The following is a 16,787-nucleotide window of genomic DNA, read 5'->3' on the forward strand; positions in this document are numbered from 1 at the left end:
CAGGATGTTCCCTATCCTCGTTACTTTTTAATCTTTACGTAGAACTAGCAGTTAATGATGTTAAAGAACAATTTAGATCTGGAGTAACAATACAAGGTGAAGAGATAAAGATGCTATGATTTTTTGATGATATAGTAATTGTAGCTGAGAGTAAAAAAATTTAGAAAAAACAATGAACGGCATGGATGAAGTCCTATGCAAGAATTTCTGCATGAAAATAAACAAGAACAAATCAAAAGTAATGAAATGTAGTAGAAATAATGAAGATAAACCACTCAATGTAAAATAAAGGAAAATAAAATATTATGGAGTTAGAAAAATTTTGTTATTTAGGAAGTAGAATTACTAAAGAAGGGCAACAAAGATGTGATATAAAATGCCAAATAGCACAGGAGAAATGAGCCTTAAGTCATATATATTGTTTTTTACATGAAAAATTAAATTATATGCAGAAAAACTAAGTTTTGAAAATATAAGTTTGGAGCATAGCTTTATATGAAAGTGGAACTTGGACGATCGGAGCACCTGAAAAGAAAAGATTAGAAGCTTTTGAAATGTGGTGCTATAGGAAAATGTTAAAAATCATATGGGTGGATAAAGTGACAAATGAGAGGTTTTGAGGCAAAGTGATGAAGAAAGAAGCATTTGGTAAAATGTAGTTAGGCCACATATTAAGGCATCCTGGAATAGTCCCTTTAATATTGGAGGGACAGGTAGAAGGGAAAAATTGTGCAGGTAGGCAATGTTTGGAATATGTAAAACAAGTTGTTAAGGATGTAGGATATAGGGGTATACCAAAATGAAATGACTAGCACTAGATAGGGAATCTTGGAGAGCTGTATCAAACCAGCCAAATGACTAAAGACAAAAAAAAACCCAAGAAATTGTGCCTCAGATAAATCAAGGCAGCAACTCTTCATCTTATTGTAAGGGAGTTAGTATCAAACAAAAATAGTAAATTTTCATGTGGTATTTGAAGTATATAAAAATTATATAATTTGTAAAATAATTAGTGAAGAAACTATTTCTCTCTTTTCAATATAATGAACATAAAATTAAGAGTAAGGACACCAGATAACAAGCATACTTTAACATCGAAAGAAAATAACAATTTATAACAAATACTTTTCTAAATCTACCTGCAATGTCTAATGATGAGTTCATTGGCCCTCCTAGCCTGGCAAACAATGTTACACAGGTTAAATATGAGCTTAGACTCAAATGCCACCCGCACATCCAAGATCTTAGTCACTTGTACAAGAATATCATTATGAATTATATAATTATATTGAAAAATGTTTTTATTCTTTGAATATGACATGCACAAGGCTTAAAATAATATTTAATAACAATTTATTTTTAACAGACCAATCAGGAAATTATAGTTGTCAACCTGAGTGTTAGTAAAATCATCTGCGGCCTCACAAATCAATAAATTTTCAAATCATTTACTTACCACTACAAATGTGAATTTGTAATGTGATTCAAAATGTATTTTATAAACTTACTTCTTTAAATGAGCATCTAGCATCAGGTAACGCCAATGGCTCAATGTCCATGGTATGCCACAGCAGCGAGTATGCGCAATTATTTATTTTTCAGAATTGTGGTTAAGGTCCCCACTTTGTAATGTGAAGCTCTGAGAGCTTCTCGTGCAGTTTGCTGAGCAGAATATCCTCTAGTGATTCATCCTCACTGCAGCTCCAACAGGCTGAGGAATCCATAAGTGGGATTGGCAGAGATACTCTCCAGTAATGATGTGGTTGATGCAAGGTCTAGCCACAAATATGGCAGATGCCTTCAGCACATTCTGGTATAGTGCCCTATCAGTAGGTTCTTGTTTAATTATATAGTTGTTGGCCTTGTCCCCTGTTCTCCTTCTTTCTGTCCAAGTTGTTCTGAGCATACTGGTGGCTGTCCTCTGGCATCTAGTCAGGAAATGAATGAGAGGTTTGATTGAAAGCATGTTTGCCACCAGTGGATAATTTTAAACATCAGGAAATAAGTTATTAAGAATTCACAAATTGAAAACATGACAAGGGATCAGCAAAAACATTAATACAACCATTAAATGTAGGATGTCTGGGCTAAAGGTATCCGAGAATAATGGCCTACATTTAGAAATACAGTTGTAGTACTCTCTTAAATGTAGGCTCATTCAACAGGAAACATCTCCAAGATTTGTTCTGTATACTCTCAAGATCAGCGGAAATACACATGCGCAGAAGGTTCAGTGTGTGCTTTGGTTAGTAGAGTTTCAATCTGTTACGCTTGTTCAACAGCATATACAAACAGTATGGAATATTGATGCTTGTACATCCTAATCCAGGTTATTCATCAGTGGGATATGACTTAAGAGAGACTGAAAGCTTGGTTTGATACTGGACTTTAAGAGAGACTGGAAGCTTTAAAATGGAAATCATCCAAAAGTTTCAGTTAGTGACGATACTGTGGATCATGTACACGATGCATTCACTACCAGTCCTGGAAAGTCAATTTGGCAAGGTAAGTTACAAACTGCAAATTCCTCATTAGATTGTTATTAACATTGTTCATAAGTGGCTTGATTTGCGATTGTACAAGTTATAATTGCTTTATCATATTAAACCAAATGATTGCTGCCTATGATAGTTTGCTGTAGAGGTAACACACCATGCCAAAAACAATCTTAATTATCTTTATATGTTGTTATTTAGTGTTGAGACAACCTTTCATATTTGTGGGAAAGTTAACAGACAGAATTGTCAAATTTTGGGTATTGAAAACCTCCATACAGGAATCAAAAATAAAAGGAACACATCAGTTTCTGGTTAGGACAGCACAAAAATGGCATCACAGGTCATTTTTTTTTCATGAAGACAGGATGTACACCTCAACATGCTTGAGAACTTTGCTGTTTCTGAGATTCCTGCAAATTTCAGTTTCCAGCAAGATGGTGCTCTATCACTCTTATAGAAATGTTACCATGTTCTTGAACAACGCTTTTCCTGAATGTTGGATTGGATGAGAAGGTCCACCTACTTGGCCACCTAAATCTCCAGTTATCATTCCTTTTGGACTTTTTTGCTTGGGAATTTATTAAAAGTTGTGTGAACCAAAGAAAATTTTGAGATTTTAATGATTTAAAACAGTGAATTGTTAAAGTTGTTGGTCTAATTACACTGTAGATGCTCCTAAACATCTTGCAAGAGTTAGATTATCATCTAGATGTTTTCCAAGCTACAAAAGGTGCAAGCACACATTTGAACTTGATTAATATACATTAAAACTTGGTGAGTTGCTGTGTTTATTAAAAAGAGGATTGTTTAATTATATTAACTGGTTCTCTAATATAAGCTGTTACCTTTGGATACCTTTAGACTGGACACCCTGCACAGAAGGAGGTGAAAGGTCAGGCTCAAATGATATCTTAAGATAATAAACTAACAGATCCCTTTATCTCCTCCAAAGATATAGAGTGAACAAAGTATTACTATTAATATGCATATCTAAGTCGGCCACATTTGGCCTTGGAACAGTATCATATGTTGAATATATAGAACGAAAATACTCTCTGAAAGCACTGGGCACTGATTGACAATCATCTAAAATTATTCTCTCCTTGGATTTTACCTACCCTTGACAGCACATTCATGTGCAATATCAAGAGATGAAAATTATTTTAACATCATTATTTAATACTGCCTCCTCAAATTGTTGAATATAACTGTTGTAGGCTCTTTTCACCTCAGCCTTAGATTTTTTCTGCATTTAAATATCAGTGATACCATTTAATTTTAACTGCAATTGGTCAAGAGTGGAGAGTATGCACTTTATGAAAGGGGGGGGGGATTTCCAAATCTTGAAATTTTACTTAGAGTAAGTTTTTCCATACAATTTAATGCCCCTTAGGTAGCTAAGATGCTTTCTGATGGTGTTGGATTTTATTCAGATCCCATAAAGGAGAGGGACCAAAAATCTTTTTTTTTTGTTTATAATTTCTGGACCCAAAATTTTATTCTTGTTATAATTGAATGGTTTTATTGTATGTTTGTCACTTAGGTTATATAACAGAAATTTTCACTCAAGAGTGGGGGATAATGAGCAATTTTTTTTCTTCAGTTATCATCTTATTTGATATCTTCAGACTGAATGAACTGATGTTTGAAATTTTGTCTGATGACTTTTGAATATGGTCACTGATGCCATTTAATTTTGATTACATTTAGTCAAGGGGACTGTTGGGACCCATGAGATACTATCTCAAAGTTTACGTAGAATAGATTAATTTTTTTTTATTAGATAATTTCATACTTTATGTTACAAACTTGCATATTTAATTTTCCTCTTGTATTTTTTGTTTTTTTATAATTTTCCTGCTTTTTTATAATTATTTAATTATTTTTATACATGAAACTTTTTTGGCGAAATAGAAAATGTTGAAACTTCAATATAAAAATTTGAACAATAATTATCAGTTAATATATTAAATACTTTAAATTATTTATATTTACAATTAATATTTATTCAGCTGCAGCATAAGATGTAGTTTAACCATGTAAATTTATGTTTAACCATCTATGTACATATCTAAACCAATGTAAGCTATAAGTTGGTGTTAAAAAATAGAAGAAAAATCATTAAAAAATCGTACCCTTTTAAAAGGTCTGAACTAGTTGCTGAGTTAACTACATAGCAGTTGGTAGTTTCATCTCTATTCACTTATCTACTTTTCCAATGCTTATTATTTTTTCTGTTAGTTTTAAGAGCTTTTTTGAATAGCAAGAAATATGGTTTTCTATTTTTCATATAAATGAAGAACTACACTACATTTTTGTATATGTAATTTTCAAGCTTATGTAAGTTTCATATACTAATTAAACAGTTATTCAGTTAAAATATGGATTTAGCTTTAAACATAAAATATTTTTCATTATTTCATCCATTATTTGTATCATAAGCAATTTGTACTTTTCATCACCAGTTTCAGTTCAAAACAGGTTTTTCAAGATTTTTAGCAAAAATTCAAAAATGAGTTATCTAATGTACTTAATATAGATGTTAAATCAAAAAAGTAAAAATATAATTAAAAATATTATTTGTAAATTCTGAGGCTTATTTTCAGAAGAAAACAAGCTCACACTGAGTCATTAAATTTTACAATCAGTTTCTCTTGAAAAAGGCTAATGCACGTTTGTAAAAATAGTCTATTTTATCAGTGGCCAGTGAAGATTTCAAAATACACCATACCATGATGTTATCAAGGATTAACCAGTTAGAAATAAATTTAATTCATTTTCTTTTTTCACATTATTATCTCCCTTTATTTTCAACTACTTGTAATAATATATAGAGTGATTCAAAGAAACGGGAAATTTAAAAAATTAAATAACAATGAAAAATTTTTTTTAGAAATGAATTTTATTTCATGTAATTATACAAATGTTGCCATTTTAGGATACATACATTTTAGTTTATTTTTTAAAGATGCATCTTGCAGGTGACCTCCTCTTCTACGTAAACACTCACGAAGTCTCTTCGTTAAATTGTTCATGGTTTGATGTAACATCTCAACTGGAATTTCCGCAATTGCTTCTCGGGTCTTTGCCTTCAGTTCTAACGTTTTAGCAGGTCTACTGTGGAACACTTTGCTTTTAAGGTGACCCCACAAAAAGTAATCGAAAGCTGAGAGATCAGGCGATCTGGGAGGCCATCTAATGTCACCATTTCGTGAAATGACACGTCCAAACAATCGGCGTACAGCTGCCATCGATATTCATGCTGTATGTGACGTTGTTCTGTCTTGTTGAAACCAGGCTGTGTTAAGAATTGGTCGAAATCTCTTTTGTTGTTCTACAACAAAGGTTTCAAGCATGGCTATGTAACGAGCCGACGTCACTGTAATCGCAAGACCGTTGTCATCCTCAGAAAAATAAGGGCCTATAACACTGTAAGATGACATAGCACACCACACAGTCACTTTCTGGCTGTGCAACGGACCTGGTGTAGCTGCGTAGGATTTTCTTGTGCCCAGTATCTGAAATTTTGCATGTTAACAAATCCACTGAGGTGAAAATGCGCTTTGTCTGACATCCACAGTTCGTGAACATACTCTTCGTTATCAATCTTCTGAAGCATTACATTACAGAATTGTGCTCGCACAACTGCATCGTTCGGTTTCAGTTCCTGGACGATCTGCAACTTGTACAGATGGTATTGCAAGTCCTTCACTAACATTCTTCGAACACTTGAACTATGCAATTGTAAAGATGCTGAGAGACGACGAATTGACCGATGTGGACTTCGTGTGACAGCATCTTGTAAAGCTTGAACATTCTGTGGTGTACGGACGGTTCGCTCACGGCCTGGAGGTTTCTTTTTCATTGCCGAACCAGTTTCCTCAAAATTAGATATCCATGTTTTAATTTCATGTGCTGATGGAACACGGTCGTGCCGTCCCAGATTAAAATGACGGCGAAATTCTCTACGCCCTCTCTCCACACTGTCATTGTTTTTGTAAAACGCTTTGATAGCAAATGCACGTTGCGCACCACTCCAAGGATCCATGACAACTAAATGGCAGGTTAGGTTAGAGAGGCTGGCGCCACTTATCAAGTGGTACCAATCGCCCACTGCTACCAACACAACTTTCAAAATTTCCCGTTTCTTTGTATCAACCTGTATATGGCTCAGGGTTTTTATTACTGTTAAAAAACATTTATTTCATCTAGGGTCAGAAAAATCATTTAACTTTGCTACCCCTATCCCTGAAAAGATGGGCACAGGGGTTAAAGGTCAAAGTTCATTTCATTAACTCATGTTAAGTATGTAATTTTGATAATTATTTATTGAGCTTGAAAATTGTATGTAGAAAAAGAGGCAGAAAAGTTATTTTTACAAAAAATAAAAATATCAGAGTTGTATGGAAACTAATAGCTACTTGTCCATCCTTACTGCGAAGGTGCTCTCATGTTTATTACTAATCTGTCAATCACAGTCACGTGTCTTCTTAATGTGTACAAGTTCTCATAGCGTTCAGTATGCTTGTATTGTTTCTGTACTTCTATAAAAAAAAGAAGAAAATAGAGAATGCTGCTGCATGTAAAGTGAAATCTTGATTTGATTTCTTAATGCAAGAAATATGTTACAATTCTATATTACCCATCAAATTAATGAAGTTTATGGAGATGTGATGGGTGAACCATCAGTACTTCATTAGAGTCAGAATTTTAGTGCAGAATAAGAGAATGCCCATGATGATAAATGAACTGGTCACCTCTCTGACACTGTGGATGATTTGCTGCATTGTGTTGAATTCATCATACAGGATCAGCATATCACACTGATAGCAGTTTTACTTGTTTCTTGTACCATTATCCATAAAATTTTCATTGTTCATCTCAAGTACAGAAAAATTTTTGTAAAATGGCTTCCTCACGACTTAGCGATGAACACAAAAAATCTGTATGAATGCTGCATTTTCATTTTACTTTCTCGTCTAGATAGTGCTACAGCTTTATAAGGGAAAGTATTGTAATCAGTCCAATTTGGGCATGTGTGGTTTTCACTGGATCTTGATGTTTTGACAACTAAGGAACCCAAAAAACCAGATGGAAAGTTTTTGGATATTAATCTTTATATGTACATGTGTTTGGTGTTGGCCTGTAAATCACCTTATATCTCCAAAACTGCTGGACTGATTTTGACCAAACTTTGTCAAATTACTTCTATGTAAGGGCATTGACGCCATAGGTTTTCAACGTAAAAGTTCAAGGGATGAGGCTGTAGAGCAAGATCACCCTTAGTATCGAGATTTCACCTAATTAAGGTTATATTTTTCTTAGGCCTATTTGTTAACGATTAAAAAATAACAATATTTGCAAAAAAAAGTTTTTGAAAAATTGCATTCTCACCAAAAAAAATGCTGATGTACTCGTCTGCTATTTTGTGCCATCACAGGTGAGTGGTAGAATTAAATAAATGAATTATATTTAAAGTGTAGAAAAGTAACTCGATCTGGTTGGGTCTTGAACTCATTTGCCCGGTTGACTTGGTACCTGGTGCATTAACCCTGCAGCTACACCAGTATTTTTATCGTACAAGGGAAATTTGTTCTAAGTTGGGAAATTACATTAGTTAGTGCCAACCGTCACTGCTAGTACCACCACAGCCAAGCGAATTAAATAAGGTATGTGCGTTCTCTTTAGTTAGAATCATTGAATTAAATTAACTAAAAAGTGTTATAGTTAAATAAAGTGATAAATATTCTAAATTAAGTTATGTGTCTAAGCCGTGCATCAGAAACAACAGCAGGAACATTTAACTACAATTGGTAATTGTAATCCTTTGGGTATTTTATAAACTTATAAACCTACAACTCTGTTGTCAGCTTTTTTTAATTGTTATGCAAAACATATAACAAGGCTTTCTAAGCTATGCCAGACTGGAGTTATGTCATTGTATGGAATTGGCATCACCCTTGTTCACATCCAAACAAAAAAATTATGCAGGCAGTCTCTACTTGAAAGGTTATGACTGCTGTCCTTTGGGACCAAAAAGGTCCTCTCTTTGTTGAATTTATGCCTGATAAATCCATAGAAAATGCTGAAGTTTTTTTGCAAAACACTAAACGAATTTCAATTAGCCATTCAAAATTGCAGGAAAGTCCTATTGTCTAGTAGTATTTTGCTCCTCCATGACAATATATCGCTTACTCCCATTGAGAAAACAAAACAATCATAAAATTTAAGTGGGAAATTTTCAACCATCCAGCCTACAACTCTTACCTGGTCCTGAGTGACTATGATATACTCCCTAGTCGAAAGATATTTTGGAAGAAAGTCATTTCAGAGAGATGAATTGAAGAAAATGTTTACTATTTGTCTCAATGAACTGGTAGTGGAGGTATATGATGTAGCAATGCTCATCATAAGTGCTTAAATATAAACAGCGACAATCTAGGAAAGAAGCACAAGATTAATTTATGTTAAATAAAAATTTTTTTTTTAAATCGTACTTTATTCATGTTTTAATTATCTTTTTTCAGAAGCTTGCAAGATGTATTAGACTATGATCAATCAGATTTACAAGATGTATTTTGTCTTAATTTTGAAATCACTCGTGAAGTTTTCGGTGAAGTAAAAGTTTATGAATTAAAATCTGGTGGTAGCTCAATACCGGTCACATTGGATAATAAGTGAGTATATTGTATTGTAGTATATCCCTTAAAGAACAAGTTGTGTGTAAACACTGAAATACTGAAACAAAGATTTTCAGATTTAGAATCCTATATAGGAATCTTTCTATGTATTAACCGTGTATTTAGCAAATTTCATTTTCTATTGCTATACCCGTAAACAAAAATCTATTAGTGAATAGCATACATAACTTTCCTGACTACTCTAGTCAAGTGAGAATAATGAGAATAAAGCATGAGAATAATCTACTGAGCCCTTTTGTTCCTATGTATTCCTAACCTGGGTCCGGTAACTCTTCTCACGGAAAAACATCTGTTTATGTCTCAGTGGGCAGTATTACAAAAGGCAATTGTTAAATGGACCTGTTACCTTTACTAGAAAGATTCCTTTTAGCCCCCGTTTTGTAGCTATTCCTCCCATTATTATATTTTCTCCTACTTTCTTCTTAATTGGTAGGAATCTGTTACTCAGGCCCACTATACTGGTCTTGTTACACTATTTACTATTTATCATCATTGAATAAGTATGTATTATAAGGGTGAAATGCTTCATATATATGATGGTTAGAATCAATTCTGCCTTAAGAAAGTTGATATCAAATTAAATGGTAGAAATATGAAAACATCATTTCAAAAAGTTTAAGCTAAACTAATGTTGATGATTGTGGATTCTTTGCTATGACCCTTATGACATCTGTATGTTTTGGTAAAAACGGGAATAGTAAAGTTATGATGGATATATATAACTAGGAGAAATAAAAAGTACAATATATGAACGTGTAACAAAATATTAACCAAAAATATTCAATTAGTTTGCTATAGTTATTTCATCAACATATTTAAAAAAAAAATATATATATATATATTGTAATAAATTTTAATGTTATTGATTTTTTTTCATTTTTAATATAAAATTTCTTGTTTAGTTATATTTAAATCTTTTAATTTTAATGTATGGAGCTAAGATACTCAAAAAAAAAAAAAAAAAAACAATGGCCAAAATTTTTAATATTAGTCTATTTGCATCACAGTTTCAAAAATGTGTTTTGACATTTTGAAAATTTGGGTGCTTGTGCATCATCAGGCTATTTTAATGATTAAAATGTTTACTAAAATTTATTTTAAATAAATTAAAATTGAAATAAAATTTTTTTTTTGAAGCTGCGCCTCATCAGGGAAATTTTTTTGTGGCTTTATTGTTTAAACAAAATATATTTTGAACAGTAAGAATTTGAAATTGCGATAAAAAAATTTTTATGCTGGGAGCTCCCCAATGTAACAATTTTTAAGACTAGGGAAAACTCAAGAGGAAGCATTCGGGTAAAAATAGTTTTTAAGTAAATTTTCCCTAAGTGGTTTTAATAAATTATAGTGATTAAAGTCCTGTTGATGTAGAAAATACAGTTGCAAAATACTACTATTAACCCATTTTCTGAATCAATATACAGCTAAAAAAAATAATATATAAAGTCATTTTTTTTGGGGAAGGGGTTAATATTAAACAAACATTTTTGGCAATTTGTGATCTTCATAAAAAAAGCTTTAACTTTTGTAAGAAGAACATTTTGCTAAAGTGTGTCTGTAAAGGTTTAAAATTCTTGTAAGAAAAAGATTTCCTAAAAGTGATACTTTTTTGCTGATAGAATTACACTAAAAGTTGGATATAACATTAGTAAAAAGTTTCAAGAGGCAAACCAAATGAAAGAAATTGTGTTTATTTTAATAAAGAATCATCCATAACAAAAAATGTTAACAAAGTAAAATTCTACAGATTAAGTAAATCAATAAATTTTGAATTAAACTCATCTATAGACATATATGAAAAAATTCAGTTGTGAGTAATGATTAATAGTCAGATTATCAGATTATGATTATTTCAACTTTTATGATTGTTTTGTAAGTAATGAGTAATAATCATTAATAATTGTCAGACAGTGAACATCTGCCCAGACAATATATAAGATATTTAAAATGCCATTACAAACCTCTTGATATTATATATTGTGTTATTCCTTTTTTTTTCTTTTTACAATAAAAGTTATGTCTTTTAGATCATTAACCTGAAAAAAGCGCTTAATTTTTGTAATACTTGTCTTTTGAAATACTTGATTTGAAAGTATGAAATTTGAACCCACCTTTTTATAAAAAGTTAGTGATTAAAATGAAAGATCATTTATTTATGCGGAACAAGCAAAGTTATGGGGTGTAAAAATTAAAGCAAAAACAAATAATAAGGAACTATATCTAATCTACAGAAAGCAGGATGCTGAGGGAAATAGCCAGGATTGGTAGTGTAGGCGTAGAAGGAGCATCACATTCAATTAGCAGGTGATTTCAAATGTACACTGTAACTTTTGTCTCTTGTCTGAAACCACATTTACCGATGCAATTTTTTCAGTGTATGTTAATTTATTTAATGAATATTTTATTTTATGGTTGTGGTTTTATATTTTTTTGATGTTAAAAAAATCATGTGTTATTCAGCTTGTTTTTAAAGTAATATTGTATGATAAAATAAAAAAATATAAATAAATTTTATTTATAAATTATTGTTTATAAATATTTTTCTATATTTCAGGAAAGAGTTTGTTGATCTTTATGTCGATTTTGTGTTGAACACATCTGTGGCTCGTCATTACAGGGCTTTTCATGATGCATTTCACAAAGTATGTGGAGGATATGTTTTAAAATTGTTTCATGCTGAAGAACTGATGGCTGTTGTTATTGGTAATATATTTTCCTAATTTTTAAGTAATATAAATTTTAAAAAAATTTCTTAAGTATTTTCAGTTAACATAAAGCCACTAAACTGATTAATGTCATCCATAGCAGAAATCCTTAATTATTGTGTAGAGAATAAAAATGACTTGTATATTGAAAGTATTTTATTCGACCTTCAATTAGCCTTCTTAAGAGGGTTGATGGCATTAATTTAGTTCTTTTACACAATGTACCCGAGGTACAAAAAGAACTAGTCAGAGTTGCTTTCTTTGAGAGTAATAATTTTTATTAAACAACCAGTTTCTAAGGTGATGTGAATAATTCAATCTCAGATGGGAGTCAACCATAAAATTAACAGGTTAAGTACAGTTTAAAGTAATTTCAAGATAAATTAAAAAATGGAGCATATTATTTAAAACTGTGTTTTATATGCAATGCTTTGTTTCTGTCTCCTAAAATTCATCTTTCTATTCATGAATAATATTAAATAATTGTATAAAAACCCCCATTTAAACACAATTAGAGATTCTAATAAGAAAGATTACAAATTTCAAATCTGGTTCCATTCAAAGATTTTAGTTCTGTGGCTTAATGATTAAGTGTAGTGAAACACAATTAGTATTGGTTTTTAATTTATTAGAAAATATTATTATTATTCGTAAGACATTCATTATTCAAGATTCAAAGTAATAAATTGAGCTTAAGTATTTTTTTTTTTTTTAGAATATTAAGTGTCGGCCATTTGATTAAAGCACTTTCCCCCAGTACCAGGTGTTTTTTTGTTAAAACTGTAAAATCTTTGGTAAAAACTACTAATAGTAGTTAAAAGTATGATTTTTTATGTTAAAGCAATTTTTAAAGTTATTTTTTAATTTATCATTACGTTATCCTGAAGTTTTATTTGTGGGTAAGAAATAAAAAAAACAGTTTTTAGCAGATTAAGAAAATTAAAACTGTTTCAATATAATATTCAATGATATTATAATGAATTATAAACAATTGTGAAATTCCAGTTAAAAGAATCATTATCATATACATCAGTTTCAGCTCCTCTTAACCCCATTCTTTGTGTAATTCACTAATTGTCAAACATTGCAGTATAATTGCTTTTGCTAAATGGCAAGCCTGAAAAAAATTAAGAAAGTTATTACAATTTATATCAAAACAAATTTTGTTATTATTTTCCCAATTTATTTTTAAAAAGAAGGTTCCCAAATTTCTAATTGATTCTTTTCTGATCACTATTTTATTTTAACAGGATAAAAGTTATCATTAAAGATTTTGTTATTGCAGTTTGACAGTTGTAATCTGAAGGACTATAATCTGCATAAAATGATCAGAAATTATCTGTAGGTAAATTTTTAAAAATATAGTCAAAGATAGTAGAGGTACTTTTAATTCTGGTTAGCTGGATATAGAAATATAAGTCCTGAAAGTTTTAGTTTAATAGTACATTCACCACAAGATTAGATTTGTTTAGAAATTTAACATTAAAATCGCCACACATTATGATGAGTTTTTTAGGAATTTTAGAGAGTTTAGATTATGTAGAAATGTTTCAAAAGAATTGGAGGAAATCTATAAATTATATAAATTTTAGTCATTTATGGAGGTTTATAAAAATTTTAAAAGAGGAGTTATTTCAAAGATAAAAAAAGGATTCCCATGTCATTTATAAAAATCCTTCCTCAGAATTTCCAACCACATGGTTTCACCCAATATTGCTTTGCCACCCAAATTAAAATGTAACTCATGATATGTGTGTACAGTACATGAAAACCACATTTGGATCCATTAAGGAACAATGACATACCAATATTTCTCATCATATAACCATTCACTTTTCCTTTTGGTTGCTTCAAATATCTAATTATCAAATCAACAAAGGAAGTTAATAGAGTGTCACAACAAATCTTATATAAACCTAATTAAAAATAAAAACAAAAATTTGGTTTTTCTGATTCGTGTCATATTCAGTTATTTGGGTGCTGTCCTATATGTGTATATTATTAATGTAAACGTTTGGAACATCACAGCAAAAATCAGTATTCCCAATTCTGCTTACATTTAAATTTAAAAAAAAAAAACTTTAACTGTGGTGCAAGTGCTTATTATTTTATGGATTCAATTAAACAATAAATTTATGGTAAATCCTTTTTGTATTTTTGTTAAAGTATTAATATAGTAAGATTTTTTAAAATTTGTCATAAAATGGATTATCTTTACAGGCAATGAGAATTATGACTGGGATGCTTTGGAAAGCAATGCTTCATACAAAGGTGAATATTCATCTTCTCACCCAACTATTAGATTATTTTGGGAAGTTTTTCATGAATTACCACTTGCAGAGAAGAAAAAGTTTCTTTTGTTCCTTACTGGGACAGATCGTATTCCCATTCAGGGAATGAAGGCAATTAAGGTATGCTAATTATCAATAACCACCTGTGTAAACATATTACTGTATGAATTTTTGTATTTTTTTCGATATTTTATTTGAAATCATATGTTTCTGTTACTGTTGTTAAGCTGATTTACCACTTCCAATTATATAGATATATATTAGTGATATATTGAAAGTAATAAATTACATTCTAGAACTATGTTTCAAGTTTTTCATCATTACTGCTGTCTCTTTATGAACAGGCAAATAAAACATGTTAAATCTTATTTATTTATTTCTCTAATTCTAAAAACATTCAGAGAAATTGTCACAGCTGTACATAATTAAATATCAGTTTAATTTAATTTAATTCTAAGACTTAGGTGAAAGTGATCACTTTACTGGTAAGTAAATAGCTACTGTTAACAACATTTGAGTTACCAAATTTATATAGAAGTTAAATTATATCCTGTTGTAGAAGTTATATATATATATATTTTTTTTTTTTTTGATTTATTGCAACTGTAATCCTAATGTTGGTAAATTATTTGTCTATCAGAGAGAAAGTCTGCTCTATGATTAGCATTTAATGTTTACCTTACTAACCACCTGGTAAGCATAATTTTAGAGAATCACTACAATTTATTTTTGTAATTGCAAATAAGAGTTCTTAATATTTATTTTAAACTTCAAAACACAATAAAAATTACTCCATAACAAATAGTGAAACTTCTCCAGTAGTTAATCAAGTGCAGCCTTACCAAGCTGTAGTTTCTCCATAACCCTCCAGTAGAGGTGTGGCTGAACACTATCTAGTTCGGCTAGGCTAGTTTCATGCACTACAATTCTGTGAATGAGCAAGGATTTTCCTTTAGGAAGTGTGGACCTGCCTCAAGTGAAACTTCAATTTCCAAAAGAAAAGAAATTTTAGCAGCTTATATTAACACAGGTTTATAAATATCTGTCATAATGTGTTGCTTCCATCCTGGGTGATTACTCCCATCTCCATAGTGAATGCAGGTCAGATGAACCCAGTATTTGTTTCTTGATCCACTGTCAAGAGGGATGATCTGACACTTTTGGGTAAGGTTATTTGTCTTTTTTCAAAGTCCCTTCATGTGGATGTCTCCCCCAACAGGGAATCTTATTCTTTAAGACTTTGGGGGTTGGCGTCCCCACAGCCCTAGCCTCTGCAGATTTTCTTCCCACTACATCCGTAGCTGCAGAACACTTTTCACTATACATATACTATGCCAAGAACACTACACAAATTACAACATATACCCTTACACAACTACACAACAACATTCTACACTACTTCCTCTTTCACTTACACTTGGTGGCATTGTAACACCTTATTAAACGCAACCATAAACCAAGGTAGAAACTATCATGCTGATGGGTGAATGGCTCTACGTAGTGAGTCTCGAACAATGTCCTTTGGGCATTGTTCGAGACTCAATGAAGTTTGCCGAGGAGAGTTCTTCGGCAAACCGAAATTGCCGAAGAACTTCTCCTCCAGGGTGTTACAGGGGTGAAGTGAACAATGAAACGTTAGTGTGGGATGGAAGAACCTACTCCCTCTCTTATTTTAATCTTCAACTTTCCCACACCACCGGAGAAAATTAATGTAGGATACCTATTGGTTAGAGTACGATCGATTGTCCCTAACCCATGGCAGTATTTCCAATGTATGGTCATACCACTACTTGCCTGAACACCGCAATATGTGCTAGATGTGCGAAAGAAGGCCACAAGGACACTGACTATCAGGAGGAAGAAAAATGTGCAAACTCTGGGGATCACATTCAGCTTGATCTCGAGATTGCCCAAGTTTTAAAGAAGAGAAGGAAATCCTAAAAATCTGTACCGAGCAGAAGCTTTCTTTCCTAGCTGCCTGAAGAGAATATAAAAAGACACTCCTGAAACATCATTAAACCAGATGTCTTTTTCGCCACTGCGGCATCAAGTAAAGCTCCTGTGAATGGAGGCAACCAACAGTGTGGATCCTGCAGTGAACTAAAACAACTTGTTCAGATGTCTGATCAAGCTGCCTCACTTACAGCCACTATTTTAGAGCTGACTAAGATGAAGAAATAGTCATTAGTTGCGGTTAGAGAATCCAGTCGTGGAACCCATCTGAAAGTCCCTGTCCCCAAAGTTTTTTACCTGTGCGGGCAGGAATAATCATGGATGGCGGTAAGCCATCAACTAAGCTCCCTGTTAAGGGAACCCCCAGAACCACCCCCTCTGGGATGTCATCTACGACTTCCCATTCTTCGAAATCTCCTCATCCATCACCTTGTTTATGGAGGATATGGTTGAGGAACCACCTGACCCCCGGGACATCAGAGTTCTTTACTATAAAAAATACAAAAAAGAAACACTGGATCACATATAACTAAATTTTTATATATTTTCCTGACATCCTCTGTCAATAACTACCTTTACTTATGTACATTATTCAGTGGAACGTTAGAGGTGTTCGGTCCCGCATTGAGGATATGAGAA

General features: G+C 31.9%; 1 protein-coding gene across 4 annotated transcripts in view; it reads left to right on the forward strand.

Moving 5' to 3' along the window:
- Positions 1-16,787, forward strand: part of Herc4 (HECT and RLD domain containing E3 ubiquitin ligase 4) — a 106,036-nt gene that overhangs the window by 81,806 nt on the left and 7,443 nt on the right. For all 4 annotated transcript variants that reach the window (XM_075360588.1, XM_075360589.1, XM_075360587.1 and 1 more), the window contains exons 19-21: positions 9,026-9,175; positions 11,754-11,902; positions 14,125-14,315. In XM_075360588.1, the coding sequence (XP_075216703.1) occupies positions 9,026-9,175; positions 11,754-11,902; positions 14,125-14,315 (490 nt within the window). The remainder of the gene's footprint in view (positions 1-9,025; positions 9,176-11,753; positions 11,903-14,124; positions 14,316-16,787) is intronic.

The sequence above is a fragment of the Lycorma delicatula genome, chromosome 3 (assembly GCF_047948215.1).
Source record: "Lycorma delicatula isolate Av1 chromosome 3, ASM4794821v1, whole genome shotgun sequence".
NCBI classification, from domain to species: Eukaryota; Metazoa; Arthropoda; class Insecta; order Hemiptera; family Fulgoridae; genus Lycorma; species Lycorma delicatula.